The sequence below is a fragment of the Pan troglodytes genome, chromosome 2 (genome assembly GCF_028858775.2).
Source record: "Pan troglodytes isolate AG18354 chromosome 2, NHGRI_mPanTro3-v2.0_pri, whole genome shotgun sequence".
In the NCBI taxonomy this organism is placed as follows: domain Eukaryota; kingdom Metazoa; phylum Chordata; class Mammalia; order Primates; family Hominidae; genus Pan; species Pan troglodytes.
Window position 1 is genome coordinate 175,436,675 of NC_086015.1, and position 20,452 is coordinate 175,457,126.

The window sequence follows — 20,452 nt, forward strand, 5'->3', positions numbered from 1 at the left end:
TTACGGAACAGTATTAAAATATTGGGATGAACAGGAGAGAAGGTGCAAGGAGAAAGCAAGCTATGGATTACGTATCAGATAGCTACAGGACAATGCGGTTTTATAATTTCCTTATACACACACATACAAAACAACTGCTTTCGAGTTGGAATCTACATTTAATAAATAGACGAGTGATTTCTAATCAGTATGTGACCATTTACAAGTAGGAAGTAATTTTATGAGTCCTTCAAGGTGCTCAAAAGCAGTTTAGTTTAAATAATTCATATGCAAACTTACATTACTAACCTGTACAACAGACCCTTTTATAGCAGTTATTGAACTGCTTTTGAATTGGAATCTACATTTAATAAATAGACAGGAATGATTTATAATTAGTATGTGGCCACTTAGTAGTAGGAAGTAATTTTGTGAGTCCTTCAACGTGCTCAAAAGCAGTTTAGTTTAAATAATTCATATGCAAATGTATACTAGTAACCTATACAACAGACCCCTTTATATTACTATTGCAGAAACAAATGTCAGATTGCACCTTGTCCAATAATTTTATAACTAGAAATTACCCCTTTTATCACCAGTACAAAGGAGATTGACTTTCTAGTTACGGTAGGTTAATTAAATCTCAGGAAGTCAGTTTTATGGCTTCTAAACTTTTTTGAGGGGTGAGGGGAACAACAGCCATGGTGATCACTGTGATGATCAGATTAGCCGTGCCCTAGTTAAGCTTGTTGGTCACTGCTGGCAAGAAAGTTTCAGCACAGGCAGACTTGCAATGTGAAGGTCATATATGAGTGTTGTTGCTCTGAAATCGGCATGAACCTAGATAGAGTTCCTAGAGTTCCAAATCTCTCATTAAGGCATTACCTCCCAGGACACTTGGAGTAAATATGTCTAGTGCTGAGAATTCACCTTCAAGTGACATTCTCTTGAAAGACAGCATGTCAGTTTCTGGAATCAGCCTTAAGTGGAAACAAGTTCCAAGTCCTAATGAAGACTAAGTGATCTTTTTCTCCTGATTCCATTGCCTAAACAAGGGAAACCTCGGGCCAAGAGTCAGTGAAAGGGAGAGAGCAGGAGGACAAGAAGGATTTGGCCCCAGAACATCATCATGATCTGGGTGTCAGGCTGCTTAGCTCAAGGAAAGAATTCACAGAAACCGCTTTCCTTTGAGAATGATGCTGAGTTCTCAAACTGCATTTCTGATAGGCTGGCACATTGGAAGAATGTATTTCCACAGACACCTGCATTGCATGCTGATGACAGTGCACATCCTGAAGGCTTGCTTGGGGACTCTAGGGAAAAAGTGAATGTTATTTTAGTTGATGCTTCAAGTGTTGTATTTCTCTGTTCAGGTAAATAATAATTTAACCAAGTCCTAAGGGAAAAAAGTAAAGTTGTCATAGCTGACATAAAAGGTAGAGTTTAAAGGGATGTGACTTCATGGATATTTGTTTGGTATCTAGAATGTTGGCATTTGACTGAGCTATTTTGAGACATGGTTATTTCACACCACCATTCATGGAATCAGTGTTACTGTCTTCTGTGTTCTTGGGTGCAAAGCAGCCACTTATCACCTTGGCTGAGTGTTTTCCAGTACCTAATGAGCCTCCTTTTTTTCCCAAGAAACCAAACTCTTTGTAACAAATTATCTCCCACGTTAAAAATAAAATATGATACCCAATACCTCAGGATTACTCATTAATGGTATGTGAAGGAATTGAGCAGATATACTGTTGTATGTTAGAAATGCTGTCTTAAAATCTAGGTAGAGAAACAACACACAAATAACCAAGTAATGCTCTGTGTAATGGAATATGCACCAAATGCAGGGATGGAAAATAGGCAAGAGTACAAAGAAGAGTGGTTGAATCTGACAGTGCAGACGGTACAGGAACCTGTCCAGAATCAGTCTCAGAACACTTAAGAGTCCCTCTGTGTTCAGTATATCTGCCGTGAGGCCCCTCATGTGCCTGTCTCTCTTCAACAGGTTGGGGCTCCTCGAGGCCAAAGATCATACCTTAATCATCTTTGTATCCACAGCCCCTCACAGGGTGAGGTATGACCATTAAATGAGTAAACAAAGGCAGCATTTGAACTGGGTCCAAGAGAAGTTGGTTAAAACCAAGGAAGTAGGAGAGTTAAAAGCTAAGTCCCAGGGGTGTGAGAGAGGGCATAAGAGAGGCCAGCATCCTGGAGGGTTGGTCACAGCATCGTGGTGCAGATGGGTTGGAGGGGTGGGGAAGAGGAGCTGCTAGTCTGGAGCTATAGCAGTCTTCCTCAGATGTTTTAAAGAGATGTGTAATGCAAGCCTACCATCTTCTGATAGTCTGTGTCAGAAACTCAGACTATCTTATTTCCCTAGATTTTTTATTCAACAAACATTTACTAAGCAACCACTGATCACAGTTGACTATGACTTGGATTCTGTCCTTAGGGAGTCTCAAAGCCCAAGGGAGGTAGACAAAGGCCATAATGTGATTAGCAATTATAGCAGTATCCACAAGGTTCTGTAGAACATGGAGGAGTGACAATGCATGAGATAATTTAGAGAAGGCTACTGGGAGGTAGTGAGGCCGGGCTGGGGTCTTTAAGGATGAGCAGGAGTTTGACTAAATAATTGGCTAAATATATCATGATATTCTATTTATATGGAATAAATAGTATGAAGTGATCTCCACTAAAAATGTAGTGAAGGACAGACTGAAGAGAGACTCTGCATTCATTTTCCATATTTATTATTTGTATTTCAAGTATTTAATAATTCCAATAATCTTTATGTAGATCCTATAGTGACAAAAATGGAAGAAGGAAAAAAAAGGGACTGAACAGTTTACCTGTCTCCATCTACAGCCTAATAATCTACAGCTATAAAGTCTTTGTGAACATTAAGCTTTATCATCTGTATTGTCTTTTTTGTTTTTAATATGCGATCCAGACCAATATCCAGATAGCAATAGAATAGCCTTTAGAAATTTACAGCGTTAAAGTTTTGTCCTTAGATTTATTTTAAATAATTAGATCATATTTTAGGTTGGGTTTCTCCAGAAATGGTCTCTAAAACAAAGTATTGAGTGCAAATAGTTTATGTGGGGATGTGATCCAGGAAGCCCTGGTTATAGAGACAAGGGAACTGAGACAGAGAAGGGAAGTGTATTAGTCTGTTCTCGCATTGCTATGAAGAGCTACCTCAGATTGGGTAATTTATGAAGAAAAGAGGTTTAATTGACTCATGCTTCTGCAGGCTGTACAAGCATGGCTGGGAAGGCCTCAGGAAACTTACAATCATGGTGGAAGAAAAGGGGAAGCAGACATGTCTTACGTTGCCAGAGAAGGAGGAAGATAGAGAGAAGGGGGAAGTGCCACACACTTTTAAACAACCAGATCTTGTGAGAACTCACATCAGGAGAACAGCAAGGGGGAAGTCCACCACAATGATCCAGTCACCTCCCACCAGGCCCTCCTCCAAGATTGGGGATTGCAATTCGACATGAGATTTGGGTGGGGACACAAATCCAAACCGTATCAGGAAGGAAGCCCATGCGGGGGTCTATCAATAAACAGGTTACAGCTGTGGCCAGTCAGAGCTTAGTCCTTATAAACACCTCTGGAAGATGGAGTAGATTTTGTAAACATGCCTCAGAGTAGTATTTTAAGAAGGTTCTGGGTATTTTAAGTCCCAGAGTCTTCGGTTCAAATGAAATCTGAAGCAGAGGCTAAACCAAAAGTATGAAAGCAGAGCTTAGAGAGGTGAAACATCTCCACATCTATAATGATATTAATCCCATATCAGCCTGGTCCTTGGTTCCAGTTTTCCACCCATTGGGTTCTCCTGGGAACCTGCAGGACTTCAGGGGGTATTGTTGGAAAGGTATTACCTTTGAAGAATGATTTGACACCATGCAAGGCTTGAAACCAGATCAAAGTACCTGTGGGTATGGCTTCTTCCACATAATGTAGAAATCATACATTCAGCTTTTTACTTACGTTAAAAAAAAATTCCCTCGCATGACATTATTTTACTTTATGGAGGACAGAATGCAAATTGCACTGGATTTGGATGAAAGTTGGCATTATAAGGACAGATGTTGCAAGAACCATATTTTGGATACCAGGACTTTGAAAGAGAGCACCATATAAGATGTCTTTCATTGTAATTAAACTAGTTTACCTTGGATTAACTGTGAGCCAGTTTTATGCCACTACTAATAATTCTGAAAATGTAAAACGGATTTGAATACTTTCGTCCCATGTTTTTCTTCCTCAGGTTTCTAATATTCAGGCAAGAGCAGTTGTGTTGTCCTGGGCTCCCCCTGTTGGACTTTCCTGTGGACCCCACAGTGGTCTTTCCTTCCCCTACAGTTACGAGGTGGCCTTATCAGACAAAGGACGAGATGGAAAATACAAGATAATTTACAGGTTGTGTATGTTTCTATTGTTTTTCTTTGCTGCTAAACTGTAAAATTGGAGTTGTGAAAGAAAATGGAAAACAAAGGAAAACTTTATAGACTTGGCAAATTTTCCTTTAGTTTATTTTAAGATTTAGTAATAATTATAATGCTAAGAATTCATTGTGTCCAGAGTAATTCTTATTTGGAAATGAGTAGCATAGAGCTATTTGGTATGGGTGTAATACATCACTTGGTTATATTTGCTGTCAGTAGAGTATTAATGAAAACTTTCTGTTAATGTCTGTCGGCAAAAGGTGATTATGACTTTTGGTTTTTGCATACATTGGGCGATTATAAGGTGACCGCTTATGTTTTAGATCCAGACCTTTCTGTAGCCCTGTTTTTTAAAGTTCTACAATATGTTTCCTTCTGTTTTACCCTATTTCTTACCTTGCAAAATAGTTTCCAGCCTGTAATAAAGATACTTTAAAACATTTCATTTCGAGGCCTTAAGTGGTCAAAAGTTTGGCTCACAGGGAAGGGATTAGCCCCTTCTGCTCTGTGGACTCCCAGGTATTGACCATTCAAAAGATTTATAACTGTGTTCTAAATGTGAGAAAAATTTTAGGGCCACGTCTTTCTTCTTTGTAATTACTGGGTACTGCTCAGATTTGCAGAGCAGGAAATCAGAAAGTTAGTTTTGTTTTAACTGCTTGTTTGGCCTCCCTGTGAGTGGACCCTCCAGTGACTGCCCGTGCCCAGGGTAATAATGTGGTCACACAATCCTCACTTTTTCTGCCAGAGATGTTTCTTTTCTCTCCTATTTTCCTGCTGCATCAGTGCCACAGATGCGTATTTCCCCTTTCCTGTTCCTAATTCTTGCTCCACAGACAGTCTTCCTGACAAGGAAAGAGGGACAGAGGTTAAGGACTCAAGCCCTGTGGCTGCTGTGTCCTCCTCTTGCTACCCAGGCTACCTCCACTGTCTCTTCCCTGGACGCCCTCAGGAGTCTCCTGCAGGTCTTCCACCCCCGACTCTTGCTCTTCTACAAGCTTGCCTACTCACTGCAGAAACAAACTCAGGCCAGATCACTGCCCTTCTGATAACACTCCAGGGATCCCCCACTGTATTTAGGATATTCCTAACTCTGGCTCATCACCGTTTTATTCTAGTCTGAAAAATCAGAATTAGTAGCAACTTTAAAGAAATACAGAGTGCCATGTCCCCCATGCCTGGCAAGGAACAGATGCAATTGGCCCTTGAACAACACAGGTCTGAACTGCACAGACCCACTTATGCACGGATTCCTTGTCAGCCACATGCAGACCAGAACAATATTCACGGGATATGAGACCTGCGGATATGCAGGGCCAACTGGGGACTTGAGTATGTGTATACGCTCTGTGGGGGTGGGGTCCTGGTACTGATTCCTTGTGTATACTGTGGGACAACTGTGGATAGAGTCTTTTCATGCGAGATGAACATTGGTGGCAGGAGCTAGAGGCTCACGTGCCCAGAGAGGCTCAGCAGGTAACATACATGAGCAAAGTGGAAAGGTTGAAAATGAGGTGAACAGGAGAGCTCCTGTTGCCATCGAAAGGAAGCAGTCACCACTCAGCCTAAGTTGATTGTTGCTAAAATTTGCTGATTCTTTGAATTTTTTTTTTCAAAAGATGCTGAAAATCTGAATTATTGTACAAACTTCCCTGTTATTAAATTAATGGAACAAATGCAAGATATTTTAAAGATACAATGTAGGCCAGACAACAGAGCTTCAGGCAAGGTCTGGACACAGCTTCCAGTTTACAACTTAAAACCCAGCCTTTTATTTGGAATAGTTTCAAACTTATAAGATGTCCCCAAAATAGAGAAATCAAGGAATACATATATACTCCATACCCAGATTCACTTGTTATTAACTTTATACTCTGCTTTATCATTTGAACTCCTTCCTCTTTTCCTCTTTCTGTCCTCAATCCACATTTTTTTCCATAAGTTTTTTTTTTTGAGACAGAGTCTGGCTCTGTCACCCAGGCTGGAGTGCAGTGGCACTATCTTGGCTCACTGCAAGCTCCGCCTCCTGGGTTCACGCCATTCTCCTGCCTCAGCCTCCTGAGTAGGTAGGATTACACGTGCCCGCCACCACGCCTGGCTAATTTTTTGTATTTTTAGTAGAGACGGGGTTTCACTGTGTTAGCCAGGACGGTCTCGATCTCCTGACCTCGTGATCCGCCCTCCTTGGCCTCCCAAAGTGCTGGGATTACAGGCGTGAGCCACCGCGCCCGGCCTTTTTTCCATAAGTTTTATATGTAATGGTCCCTTACTGCAAAATACTTCAGGATATTTTCTATAAGAATTTTTTTTAAAGAACCACAGTGTAATTATAACTTCATAAACTTACATTGATATGATACTTTTATCTGTTGTCTATATTCCAGCTTTTGTCGCTTGGTCTATAAATAATGCCTGTTATATTTTGAAAAATTGAGCAGTTTTCACCCCTTCCCGCGCAGGAGCTAGTCTAGGGTCATACAGTACCTTTAGTTGTCATGTCTCTTTAGCCTTCTTTAATTTGGAACACTTCCACAATATTTCTTATACTTTTATGACACTGATATTTTTGAAGAACACAAAGTAAGTCACATGCACACACACCTTTAACCTTTTTAAAAATTTTCAATAGAACATTCCTTATTTTGGTTGGTTACTTCCTCATGATTTAAGCTGAGGTTCAGTTGCAACTTTTGAGGACATAAATGGTTTTATTTTATTGAAGAGAGCTATTTGTTCGGTGCATTGGTAAGTGAGGAAGTGAGATTGTGGTTTTTCTTAAGACAGTCCAGAGTTGAGATAATTGAGGTTCCTGCCAAGGTAAGTGTGGAAAGTGCCTTCTGTTAACAGCTGGTATGATCATTTTTACTCATTTGTTTGTTCATTCATTCATTTGCTTACTTAGTTACTTTTATGTATTTACTCATAAGAAGTGATAAGATCTTTTAGAATTTTATTAGTAAGTTAACCATGCCATTTTCGAGATCTAAGATGGCATCATTAAAAAGAACCTGATTTTCTAGTCCCAAACAAATAATAATATCAAATAAGAAAGTTTATTTCTGGTTTATGGTGGAATCTGACATAATAGTTCATGAATTATTGTCAGTACATTACTGGACACCCAAATTCCAAATCTCGTTTGCTTTTGAAACTGGAATTAGCAACTAATGAATGCTTTTTCTTTACAGTGGAGAAGAATTAGAATGTAACCTGAAAGATCTTAGACCAGCAACAGATTATCATGTGAGGTGAGTTAGGATATAAGAGCCAAACTGTATTGGAGAATCCAGGTGGCTAAAGCAAAAACATGTACTCCCTTTTAAGTTTTTGGTGAATGTTGCTTACCTTGCTGAAAGTTGTAGAACCATGGCTTATGGGCCATTCATTGAATCTCAAGAGCATCGTAACTGGGAAGACACAGAAGCGCTTCTGTGAACAGAAAAGTAGGTGTTAAACACTGAAAATCATTTTAAACTTAAATTTTAAAAGTAATTTTACATGGTCTTCTAAGATCTATTGGACTATGGTTTAACAGTTTCTTTCTGTAAAACAAATGAAATTTTTGTCACCATGGGCATATCAGTGTTTCTTATAGACCATCATATAAACTGTTTATTCAGACCAAATGACTGAAGAAGCCCTTTCCATGTTGCAAGCACACCGTTAGACCTTAAAAGCTGGTAGATTTTGAAAAAGACAAGTAATACAAGCATCAAATTATCTCTGATGAGAATTAACTCAATTTGGCTAAACAGTTAACCCATGTGGCATAGTATGTAGCCTGAAATCTCTCCTGTGATTTTCTGGAATCTCTACTGTGACTACTCTGGAAGGTAGGGCTAGCTTATTTTAGGAAGAAACCCAGCCAACCACAGATCTGTAAGGAGGAAAGTGTTATCTGAATTTTTTAGAGAGACCATCTGATTATTTAAAGATACATCCATCTATTTATTTGCCAATAAGCAGGTCTGAATATGACCCATAACACTAAAAAATTTTTTTTTAAATCTTTATTTTATCTAATATTTAAGTTCCTCAGAAAGTATAGTTTTATTTAACTGGATGTACAACAGCACACATTCTTTCCCTTTTTTTTTTCAATTATATATGCATACATAAACATTGCAGAATAAAATTGTAAGCATGAAATATACATCTATTATTATACTTTCCAAAGGTTAATTTACATCATGAGTTTCTTTGTGATTTCGGGATGAGGTTGGAGGCAAGGTAGCCTAGTAGGAAGAGCGTATATGAATTACCAGGAGGCTTGAGTGTGAGTCTGGTTCTGCCCTGAACGGGCTGTTTTAACTTTGGTCAATTCACATAGAACGCTCTGCCATGATTTTCTCAGTTAAAAAAAAGGTAGTAAAGCAAGGATGTGTGTTGAGGATGTAATATCTTATTAGCTGCATAAGTTCTTAAAAATAAGTTTAAAGCAATGCATATCAGAGTAAGTTGTTTTGTTTTAAGGCATAAAGCGCACATCTGCTCAGCTATCATATTGTTTAGATGAGCTCTCTTGCAACCATCTCCTGCTGTTTAAATCAAAACTTTGGATTTTGAGTCAATTAGCTTCCGCCCAAACATATTGAGCTTTTCACACACTCTGTACAAGAAGATCTGTGTAATCTGTGAAGCTAAGATGATAATAGAAATGGTTTAACCATTCTTCAAAATGGTCAGTTTAACAACAAACCAGAAAATGTAAAACCAGAAAATGTAAGAGTCATGTAAATGTTATCTATTATTCATTGTTAACATATGTTTCTTTCTGCTCCGTGCTTTAACAGTTTATTGTTCCTGTGGTTAGTAAAGGTTTACTTTATTAATTTCCTGCTCATTCATGAGCTTACAATATCCTTTTTAAGAAACTTAAATGTTATGAAGAGTCTTCTCTTTATTTACCATCCTGTCTGTTGTTCCATTTATTTTTTTTTTAAACCCTTATTACAAAGGGTAAATTTGAGAACACTTGCTCATCAGCTATTTTTACCGACAAAACCTATGAACATCTTGAACTTCTGGGCAGATAGAATAGTTAATGGATTCCCCAAAAGGAACAGGATGGGAGCATGAGGTGGTTACCATCTAGGGGCCTTGGGTCTAGACTTTCTCCTGACACATTTGGGACTCCTTGCATTTGGCATTTGACACACATGTGACACCAAACACGTACAACCTAAGGTGCCACCAACTGTTATTTGTTCTACCTGTCTGCTTTCCAGGAAGATAGGAAGTTCTCTCTCCTTGGGGATTGTCAATTTTCGTTTTTTTTTTTAACATCCTTTCTCTCCTAATAAAAATGTCTATAGTCCAGATTTAGTCTTTGTGCACTGCCTAATGCACAGTCCATATAGCTCATACGTTCTTTTTCCTTTTACAGTCTTGTCTTTTTTAGGCTAGAGAAGAATCTTAACACTTGCAACTCTTATTTAGATGTAGCTTCCTCTGCCTTGAATTGCTTTGGTGAGGCAGCATGATGCATAGTGGACATGGCTTGCAACTTGAAGTTAATGGCTCTGTCGTTTACTAAGGGTGTGTGCTTAAGCGAGCCATTGAAACTTCTTTGGTCTTGCTTTGTCATGTATAAAATGAGAATGATAATGATACCAGCCTCAGGAAAATAGGATGAGAGCAAATATGTGTGCAAATCTATTTTAGACCTGTAAAGTCCTGTATAAGTGCTACCTTTTGGTTTTCCCAAGCTCATTGCAGTTTTTCCAAGCTCTGAAAATAAAAAGGACTTAATGATGCAAGTTCTTTGAATCTGTATATAGTTTGATCATATCACTCACTCACATTTCTATTGAGATGAAGACGTATTTTACTTGACACTGAAAACAAGGAGCAAAATCTCTTTTTACAGTCCAGTTAATAATCTTAGTTCTGGGAATGTAAGCTTTTATCATGTAGAGTGGCCTCTAATATTTTAAATGTAACAGTCACCTATAAGGCCTCAAAAAGCCGTGTGGAAATAGTTTCTTCACTAAATTTTCATAACAGCAACTACAGAAGAATTTCATTACTGGACAGCTGCAAAATAAACAATTACGCTGAGTGCAGTGGCTCACACCTGTAATCTCAGCATTTTGAGAGGTCGAGAGAATGACTTGAGCCCAGGAGTTCAAGACTAGCCCAGGCAACATAATGAGACCTTGTCTCTACAAAAAATGAAAAATTAGCTGGGTATGGTGATGTATGCCCGTGGTCCCAGCTACTCAGGAGACTGAGGTGAGAGGATCGCTTGAGCAGAGAGGTTGAGGCTGTAGTGAGCCCTGATTGCAGCTGCTGCACTCCAGCCTGGGCAACAGCAGGAGACCTTGTCTCTAAATAAATAAATAAATAAATAAGTGAATAAATTCCTTGCCATTTTTGTTTGTGCATTACCAATTTAGAAAGTGATGGAAGTCTGTAGAGCCAGTTATGAAAACTGAGATATTTCTTTTAGCAGCACAAAACAAGGTACATTTTTTTCTTCCAACTCTTAATATTGCAACATTTTGATTAAAAGTGTAAGATTTCTGTCTTAAATCATGTACTGAAGTCTCACCTAGACTTCTTGTATTCCTTGTTACTTTTCATTTTGCTACTCTGAGTCTATCTTATTCACACTGATTGCTTGATATCTTCATATAATGCTTTTTCTCATTTTCAACTCCCCCCGTCCATCCCCGCCCTCATATTAGTATTATTGCATGAGTTCACCCATCAGACACACAAACCTTCTTCTTTTTCAATAGCAGTCTCAGTCGTGAAGCCCTGTCATTTAACTGCCTGGTACTTGCCTTCAGTTACTAGGCCAGAACAGCTCTTGCCACCAACTCACTGTTACTGGGAATTTATTGAGACTAGTGGCATCCTTTAGACAGTGCTGTAGCTCACATGCCTGTGGCTGCTCCATTTGGCATCTGACATGCCATTTGAGCCAGATTCCACATGGAAAATTATATTCCAAGACATTTCAGGTTTACAAAATGTTTCTTCTTTTCCACTTTTACTATGAGTTTTTGTGTATCATTCTTACACGTCTGTTCAGTCACTATTCTTTTTTTCTCCTAATCTCCTAGTGGTGATTGAGGAAGATAATACCCCTCTGTGATGCATACATTGATTAGCAAAATTTAGGAAGACCTTTATTAAAGGACCTTTATTAAAATCACTTTCATATTTGTTACCCTATTCTTAACACAAATACATTTTTTTGGTTTAATGTTCATACAATATTTCAAAGGAATCCATTTGTAATTGTCAAGATTATTCAGTGCTTCTGTAAAGGGCATTGTGTTATGTATTGTATAAAGCCACTAATAAAACATCTCCTGTCTCTGTGTGTGTATGTGTGAGAGAGAGTGTGTGTGTGCGTGTGTGTGAGTGTGTGTTTGTGTGTGCGTGACAGAGAGAGAGAGACAGAGACAGAGAAACGAGAGATTGTGTGGAGAAATGAGAAAAATCCAATATGTAAATAAATTACATTATATTTTAAATACTTATATATAAATATGTAATTTTACAAACATGAACATTTATACATATATACATTTATTTGTACAAATAAATATGTATACATACACAAATGTATGCTGTGTATGCATCTGCCAGAAAAGTATATTTGTCTTTTAATTGGTAGTTCTGTAATTAATAATGGCATTACAATGACCATTTTACTGCGGGAGTCAACAATTTATATTTTTATCAGCGATAGGATAATCAGTAATTTGAGTGATGGAATGGATAGCAATTTCATGAAAATTTTGAAGCAGTTTTCTAGTCATTCGCCTAAACAATTTGGCAAACAAGTTGCCCAGAGATGATATCATATAATGACATTTCCCAGAAAAATTGTGCAATGAAACATTTCCAAAAATATGGTTGACAAGCACAGTGAAGGATTATAAAATACATGTTATTGACCAGAAATTGTGGCTCCTAGTATGTTACATCGTGCTAGAAAAAGTTGGAGGCATACTTCTGAAATTCTTGGAGCACCTGTTTCCTAAGCATTTAGCCAGGATTTAAGCTGAAACAAATGTGAAAACAAGATTAATTATATTGTTAGAAAAATGTTTTCTTTTCTTGGGATAAATGCAACAAAAACTGAACTGTTTGCTGACTTATTTAACCCAAGAAACTGACCGTACTCTACAGATACTCCTTTTACATGATGATATTTATGGAAAACTCATTGCCATTATGTGAAAAAAAAAAATATTGCAGTATTCTTTAAAAATGTAGCATCATTAGCAGAGATTTTTCTTTTCTATAAAAGTTATTGGTAGGCCGGGCGCGGTGGCTCACGCCTGTAATCCCAGCACTTTGGGAGGCCGAGGCGGGCGGATCACGAGGTCAGGAGATCGAGACCATCCTGGCTAACACGGTGAAACCCCGTCTCTACTAAAAATACAAAAAATTAGCCGGGCGAGCTAGCGGGCGCCTGTAGTCCCAGCTACTCGGGGGGCTGAGGCAGGAGAATGGCGTGAACCCGGGAGGCGGAGGTTGCAGTGAGCCAAGATCGCGCCACTGCACTCCAGCCTGGGCGACAGAGCGAGACTCCGTCTCAAAAAAAAAAAAAGTTATTGGTAAAAATGTTGCTAGTCACTATAACAGTAAGTTGCTGTCCATTTACTGAACTACTATAACTGACAGATGTAATCAAGGGATACTTAAGTGTGGTGCCAATTTTTGTACTATATGCAGCATACTTATATTGCCATACAAAATGGATCTTTTTTCCCTTGCTGACAAAATACTATGTGTGAAAAGCATTGACCCTTAGCATAACATTGTTTAAGATTAAAGGCCAGAAAAATAACCAACTCCATCTGGCCCATACAACTATCTGTTTTCAACAACCTCAAATTTCTAACCTGCATCAGGTTCTTTTACTTTTATCCTCACTGCCATCCTCCCAGCCTGGCCACCAGGAGTCTCCATCACTTATGACTCTCCAGCCTAGGAGGTATGGATTGCTGCCTCCAAGAATCCCACTAAAAATGAACAAAGAATTTACTAAGACCAAGTTTGCCTTTCCCCAGACAACTGACTGCATCCTGCTAGTACTTTGCAGGCTGTTTCCCTGCCTCCCTCCCTCTGCTCTATTATCCAGATGGATTTTTGGCGGTGGCTGTTTTTGTAAACATATAGGACCTGATCTGCCTGGGTATACTTCTGCATTTGTAGGCAAATGCCCAGTCATTGCAAACTGACCTACTTACTGGGTGGAGGCAGAGAACCTAAACAGCTAAACTGGATTGGGCAAGGGTCAGCTGAAAAGCAGTCTCAGTGCTGTGGAGACAGTAGGAATGATGGGGACTCTAGCGAACTCTTCAGCACCTGCTCCATCTAAAGCGGGGAGCTGCCCACAGATTTAGCTCATTACCACAGGGCAGGAAAGAGGGCCGAGTGAGGCCAGGTGCAGTGGCTTATGCCTGTAATCCCAGCACTTTGGGAGGCCAAAGTGGGTGGATCACCTGAGGTCAGGTGTTCAAGACCAGCCTGGCCAACGTGGTGAAACCCCCATCTCTACGAAAATACAAAAATTAGTCAGGCATGATGGCAAGTGCCTGTAATCCCAGGCACTCAGGGGGCTGAGGCAGGAGACTCACTTGAACCTGGGAGGCAGAGGTTGCAGTAAGCCGAGATCATGCCATTGCACCCCAGCCTGGGCAACAGAGCGAGACTTCATCTCAAAAAAAAAAAAAAAAGCCAAGTGGTGCTAAAACCTTGAGTTTTTAAGAGAAGCCAGAAGTTTGGTTTTTAAAATGAGAGCGCTCCAGATATTTTTCAGTGAAGGCTTAATTTTTACTTTTTTATTTCAGAAAATGTTAGATATAGTCAGAAGTAGATAGTAGTTTAGATAGTAGTAGTTTAATGAACTCTCATCACTCAACTTCTGTTACCTCATTGTCCTCACTTACCTCTCCCCTGCCCTGATGATTTTGAAGTAAGGTTCAGACATCATATTATTTCACCTATAAACTATATTACCATCATCACACACACCTGAAATGTCTTCACAATCTGGGGACTGTTCCCATTTCCTCAGTTCTAAGAATGAAGATTTTGTTTCTTTAGTTTGTTGTAATTGGAATTCAAATGTGTGAATATGTGGTTTGGTTGATATGTCTTAAATATATTTTAATCCATTCATTTTTCCCTTTATCTTTTTCTCTTTCTTGCAACTTGTTTGTTAGATTAATTTGTTTGTCCTGTAGAGTCTTCCACAAGTATGAGTTTGGCTGACTGCATCCGTGTTGTGTTGCTTAATATTGTTCTCCTGTCCTCTATATTTCCCATAAAGCGATGAAGAGGTTTAATCAGATACAGGTTCAGTTTTTCTGCCAAGACAGTTTTATAGGTAGTGACATAGTCCTTTATTAGGAATGCATGGTGTCTGGTTGTCTCTTTTTGTGATGGTCGTTGCCTGTATCCTTTAATTCATAGGTGGCTCTAATACTTCAAAACATTATGTTTTTGCACACTGCCACCACACATACACATGTGTCTTGGGTCAGATGCAACCCATGAGTCACCTGTTGGAGAATTCTGTGTATCAAAGTTCAGGCTTGAGCCCTGCCCATGTCTGGAACATGTTGTGATTCATTTAAAGTAACTTACTCCCAGTGAGCCCATCCTGACACAGGGAAATGATCTTACCAGATCTACCATTTAGTTTTATATTATCACGTGCCTACTTACAGTGCGTGCAAAAAGGACCTTTTCCTTCATCAGAGGTTGGGTGGAGAGCATCCTAATGATAAGCATTATTTGTTTGGATCAAATTTCATGCTGTCCTCCCATAAGGCAAATAGATCAAATATGTAATATGTATGTATTTTTATCTTTTGAGGTACAAAGTAGACATATCTATTAGTGCCTTTGACGTATGGCCTCTATGAATTTTTCGTGATGGACTTTGTGGAGAAATGACTTTGCAAATCACACACACACACTTGGGACCTATCTTCCATAATGTTGTTATCTTTACCTGTTGTTTGTGTTCATTGGGTAGAGTTAAGGGAAGTGGATTGTGGTGTTTAGAGGAACACGATTGCAGGATGAACAAGGGGAATAGGCAATACCGTATATACTGGTTAGGCTTCCAGGGATGAATACCATTGATCCAAATTTCTAGCTGTGTGGCCTTGGGAAATTTACTTCATCTCTGTGTTTCCTTCTGTCTGCAATGGGTAATAAGATTTCCCTACCTCAGAGAGGGTGGCTATAAGAATTAAGGGCTCAATATCTATTTGCCAACTCTGAATAGTTTAATCCTTGCATCTGTTTTAGGCAGCAAAGGGTTCTTTGTTGTTGTTGTTTTTTAAGAGTACATTTTCAATTTTGAAAAAATAAATTCCCAGTATAAAAAAATGGAATAGTAGGAAGATGATAAAAATCAGCATAGCCCTATTTTATGCTGTTTGAAGAGTGTGGCATTAATAGCATGTTCTATGCTTTTTCTTCATGGCTTCTCTGGAGAAATCAGGCACATATGTTGCAGTGTTGAGCCAAACATTTTAGTGTACAGACCGAACATCTTTAATCTTGGCTTCATGTATAAGAGTTAAATATTCACGTGGATTAAACTGTACCTGAACATTGTTTTTGTTGAATTAGAGAAAGTCACACTTGTTGACTTCTCTGTGAAACATCCCTAGTTTTACATAAATGTGTACAGTATTAAATGTAGTTCAAAGATGGTATCTACCCTGTTTGTACTTTTATGCTTTCTCTCCAGTCTGTGATCTCTTATTACTGTTTCTTTTGCCCTTTTATCCAGCTCTTAACTCTTAGCCTTTTTCCAGATAAAGTCAACCAGAGAGTAGCTCATGGGGTTTTAGAACATATATTTGGAGATCGTTCTGGGGGTTAAGGTTTATTTTCTTACTTAGAATAATCTCTTCTAGTCAGTAGATCCTGCCTATCTTGAAATGGAGCTGGGTGGCACACACTGAGACAAATACCTGTTGGGATGACTGTCCCCTGTTAACACTAACCATAGGTCAGGACAAGACCAACAGATAAGAGCAAGAGCATGATACTCACTCCCTAAGAAATTCTGTTCATCTACAGAAAGCCTTAGGATGAAACAAAGATAAGAATCCTGGTCTTCTATGATGAGTCACTGCCACTGACTGTGTCTGTTTTGTTTTCAGGGTGTATGCCATGTACAATTCCGTAAAGGGATCCTGCTCCGAGCCTGTTAGCTTCACCACCCACAGCTGTGCACCCGAGTGTCCTTTCCCCCCTAAGCTGGCACATAGGAGCAAAAGTTCACTAACCCTGCAGTGGAAGGTGGGTAGCTCAAAGCATCAAGAATCGTCTCAATTTAAAAATTAGCCAGGTGTGGTGGCAACGTGTTTCTAGTCCCAGCTACCTGGGAGGCTGAGGAGGGGGGATCACTTGAACCCAGGAGTTTCAAGGCTGCAGTGAGCCGTGATCACGCCACTGCACTCCCGCCTGGGCAACAGAGAAAGAGTCTCGAGTTAATATAAGATCAGTCTATAGCCATTTGAAATATTTTTTAGCACGACTCCAGTCTTGTGATATGTTTGGTTTTCTGCATAGTAAGTATGTGCAACCAATTGTTATATCAAAAGTTGTCATTTCTGTAAGAGTTGGGCAAAGGGGTGGGAGGAGGGAACTGCAAAATCTAGCTTTAGCTTTTTTTTGCAGCAGTATTTTCTAAATGTCTGCAGGTCATAAGCAATACGTATAAGTGATATAGGTACTTAAAATACCTACATCTTATCACTTTCTAATAGTCTAGCTCATTTCAACAAACATTTGAGGACTTTAGCAAAAAGTTTTTATCAAGAAAGATTCAGAGATAAAGTAGTTTTATGGCCCTTTTGGCACATTTCAGTGGTGATACTGAAATGTTTAATACATAAAACAACCTAGAACATTTAGTGATCTAAACTATGTTAGTACTTCATTAAGTTTCACTACTTAGGCCATACATCACTCAGGATTACTAATTATTTAAGAAAAAAAGACTGAATTATATATTTTCATGCAGTACAATTCACTGGCTAAAAATAGCTGTTACCAAAGAGAGATCATATTGCCCCTTCCTCAAGAGGCATCACTAGCTTGTTAATCATAGTTGTGTGTTTGTGAGAAAACAGTAGATTGTTATCAATCTCTATAGCAGTTATTTCTCTACATCAATATTTTAAAATATAATTTAAAATGTAAAATAGATGGAGGTAGAGATAAAGATTTAGGGTTTGGGGGAGAATAGTAATGTGTGAAAGAAAGAAAATGGCTAGGAAGATCCATTATTAGTGAAGAAATATTTTATCTTTTCATTTCTGGCCCAGAGAGTCAGGTTGATCTAGGGAGCTGATGAAAGCAATTGAGAGTAGTGGTTAGCAGCAAAGCGTGGGCCTCAGTTGATCCCTCTCAGGTGGGCAGCTGCATTCTCATAGCCAGTGGCCAGCATTGAGTGTGTTACTTGGACAGAAGCAAAGTTTAAACTGGCTTAGAATCTGAACTATTTTATTTTCCTTCCTGGCTTCCAGGGATAATCCAGGTCAGTGATTCCCCACCTTTTCAGAGTTTTAACACCCAACTGGCATCATTGTTTAATTCCTTGGAGTATACACATCCATTTAAAAAATGTGCTCTATATTTACACATACATATGTAAATATATCTTTGTAAGGAAAGAATTAAAATCCATTTTGTTTGGAAAATATAAGAACTCGTCTTTAGATGACCTGAGGGATCCCGGGGTCTTATAAACCTAAAGTTGGGAATCACTGATGCATACTCTGCTTAAAACCTGGATGAATTTCAGGTCTCAGGCAGACCAGCAACTTCAAGAAAGAATTTTCTTATTAGGAGGAAAACGTTTCACATTTTCTTTCTCCCTTTCCTCAATTGTAAATCAGAAACATACTCTTGTTCCATTCAGTCATGTACAAACTGGAAAGTTCTGGATTTAGTTCAGTTTTCATTTAAATGTCCTTAGAACAGATTCCCTGATCAAAGTGCTCCAGGTGGGGGCACAAGGACAGGGGAACATTCTCTGGCTGCCAGTCTGTCCTTGAATCCACAAAGATGCTGAAAGCACTAAAGATCTGACATCTTTTTGTTCGTCAGCAACAGTTATTACTTACACAGGAGATAAGGCAAAACAAAAACCTAAGTCAGTGTACCCACCCTCAAGGAATTAAGGGACTAGTAGTGGGGTAGGATATCATCAAAGAAACTACCAAAGAACAGTTTTTTTTTGAGTTCTCATCTTAGAGATGGGTTCTCATCTTAGAGATGGGTTCTCATCTTAGAGAACTTTGATTTTGTCAGTTATTTATAACTTTAAGTGCATCACTATCCTGTCCTCCAGATTGAGCCTGCAAGAGCCTAAAATAACAGTTTAGGACTTAGAGCACTCACCTGAGATCCGAGTTTTGGGACTCAGAGATTGTGTGACTCTAAAGAGAGAAGGAAGGGAAGGAGAGGGAGAAGAATTTCATTATTAATTTAACTACCATTTACTGGGCCCCTGAGGTTTTATTACTAACCATAATAGAGCAATAACAACTGTTTACTGAGTGCTTCCTATAAAACTGGGTAGTTTAGTAGGTGATTTACGTATTCTCCCAATTATTTATCATACCTATCTATTCTTGGAACATGAAATTAGTTGTTGATATTGATATTAAACAGCTAGCACCAGACCACATGCGACAAACAGCCAAGGTAGGATTCAGATACATCTCAGGGGAAGCTGAGCTGCCTTTTGCCAGGGATAAGGCACTGTGCTGTTTGTTGGGCTCTTGCTCTTTCCTAGGGAAGAGTCGGCCCTGGCATGTTTTTGAAGTGGGAGACACGATCCGACTCCTCTTCCTGGTTGCTTCCCCCAACTTGTAGTTCCACTGTCTCTCTAGATCTGTCTACCCAAATGCTCCAAGAGACCCCACTGCGGCATCACTTGTAGCTCTTGGAATCCTGAAAGGCATTCTTTTCTCCAGAGTTCTTTACTTCCCTTCCCATTGTTAAAAACCCACTTTCTCAGTGAAGCAGATCTCAGCATGCTTTTTAAGAGGAAAGCAAATGATGAAACTTCCCTCTGCTAACGTATGAAGGATGAATAGCCTCTAGTCATCTATCCAGAGGATCACATTTTTTCCCCATTTTTTAAAAAGAGGAACCTTAATGTCGCTGATGGCTTTCTAATCTTAAGTACTTTTAAAAAATTAAAAAGCTGTATGTGGGATGTTATAAAAAGAAAGGCTTGACTGTGCTCCACCAGACCTCCAGCAGTGCCTGTGTTTCTCAGCTGCCTTGTTCTCACTCTACGCTTGAATTCAAAGTCCCTCTTCAAAGTCCTATCCCCAGAGGAAGTAGCGTACCATGAGGGTGTAAAAAGGGAGAGGTGGTGGTGGTGGTAGGCAGGTTTGGCTATTTGTGGAGTATGATTTATTCATAGTGGGGACTCTCTCTACTGTTGAGGTATGTCAAAGTTAGTGTATGATGATGATGATTGACCAAGGAACGCAGGAACCATCAACTTTATCCCCCTGAGGGGAGAGCACAGGACTATCATAGACACTGTATGTGAGCCAGGTGGGTAACTCATAAGTTTTGTCTGTGAACAACTTTCTCTAATCTCATGTTACTATTTTTTTAGGCACCAATTGACAATGGTTCAAAAATCACCAACTACCTTTTAGAGTGGGATGAGGTAAGCTTATTTTCATATTCACCCATCTAAAACACCATTTCAAAAACAAAATTAACTGAACAAATGCCATCTTATTCTTTGATAAGACATGCTAAACACAGAAAAAAGGAATGCTAGTAGAGAAATTTAAATCAATAGTTATTGACTATGGAAAATGAAGTTAGATTGAAGTAGTATTATGAGTTGTGTATTGAAATATATGTACCTGGCTTATTTGCAAGCACTACTGCTGAAAGAAAAAAAGTGGGGTCTTATCTATTTTGGATCTCCAGTGTCTAGCCAGCCAATAATTTGTATTAAAAATTGACTGCTTTGT

At 39.0% G+C, this 20,452-nt stretch overlaps 1 protein-coding gene across 5 annotated transcripts in view; it reads left to right on the forward strand.

Moving 5' to 3' along the window:
* Positions 1 to 20,452, forward strand: part of FNDC3B (fibronectin type III domain containing 3B) — a 361,399-nt gene that overhangs the window by 251,506 nt on the left and 89,441 nt on the right. For all 5 annotated transcript variants that reach the window (XM_001165324.8, XM_016942296.3, XM_063807331.1 and 2 more), the window contains 4 exons: positions 4,265 to 4,416; positions 7,631 to 7,690; positions 16,598 to 16,736; positions 20,083 to 20,136. In XM_001165324.8, coding sequence (XP_001165324.1) covers positions 4,265 to 4,416; positions 7,631 to 7,690; positions 16,598 to 16,736; positions 20,083 to 20,136 — 405 coding nt within the window. The remainder of the gene's footprint in view (positions 1 to 4,264; positions 4,417 to 7,630; positions 7,691 to 16,597; positions 16,737 to 20,082; positions 20,137 to 20,452) is intronic.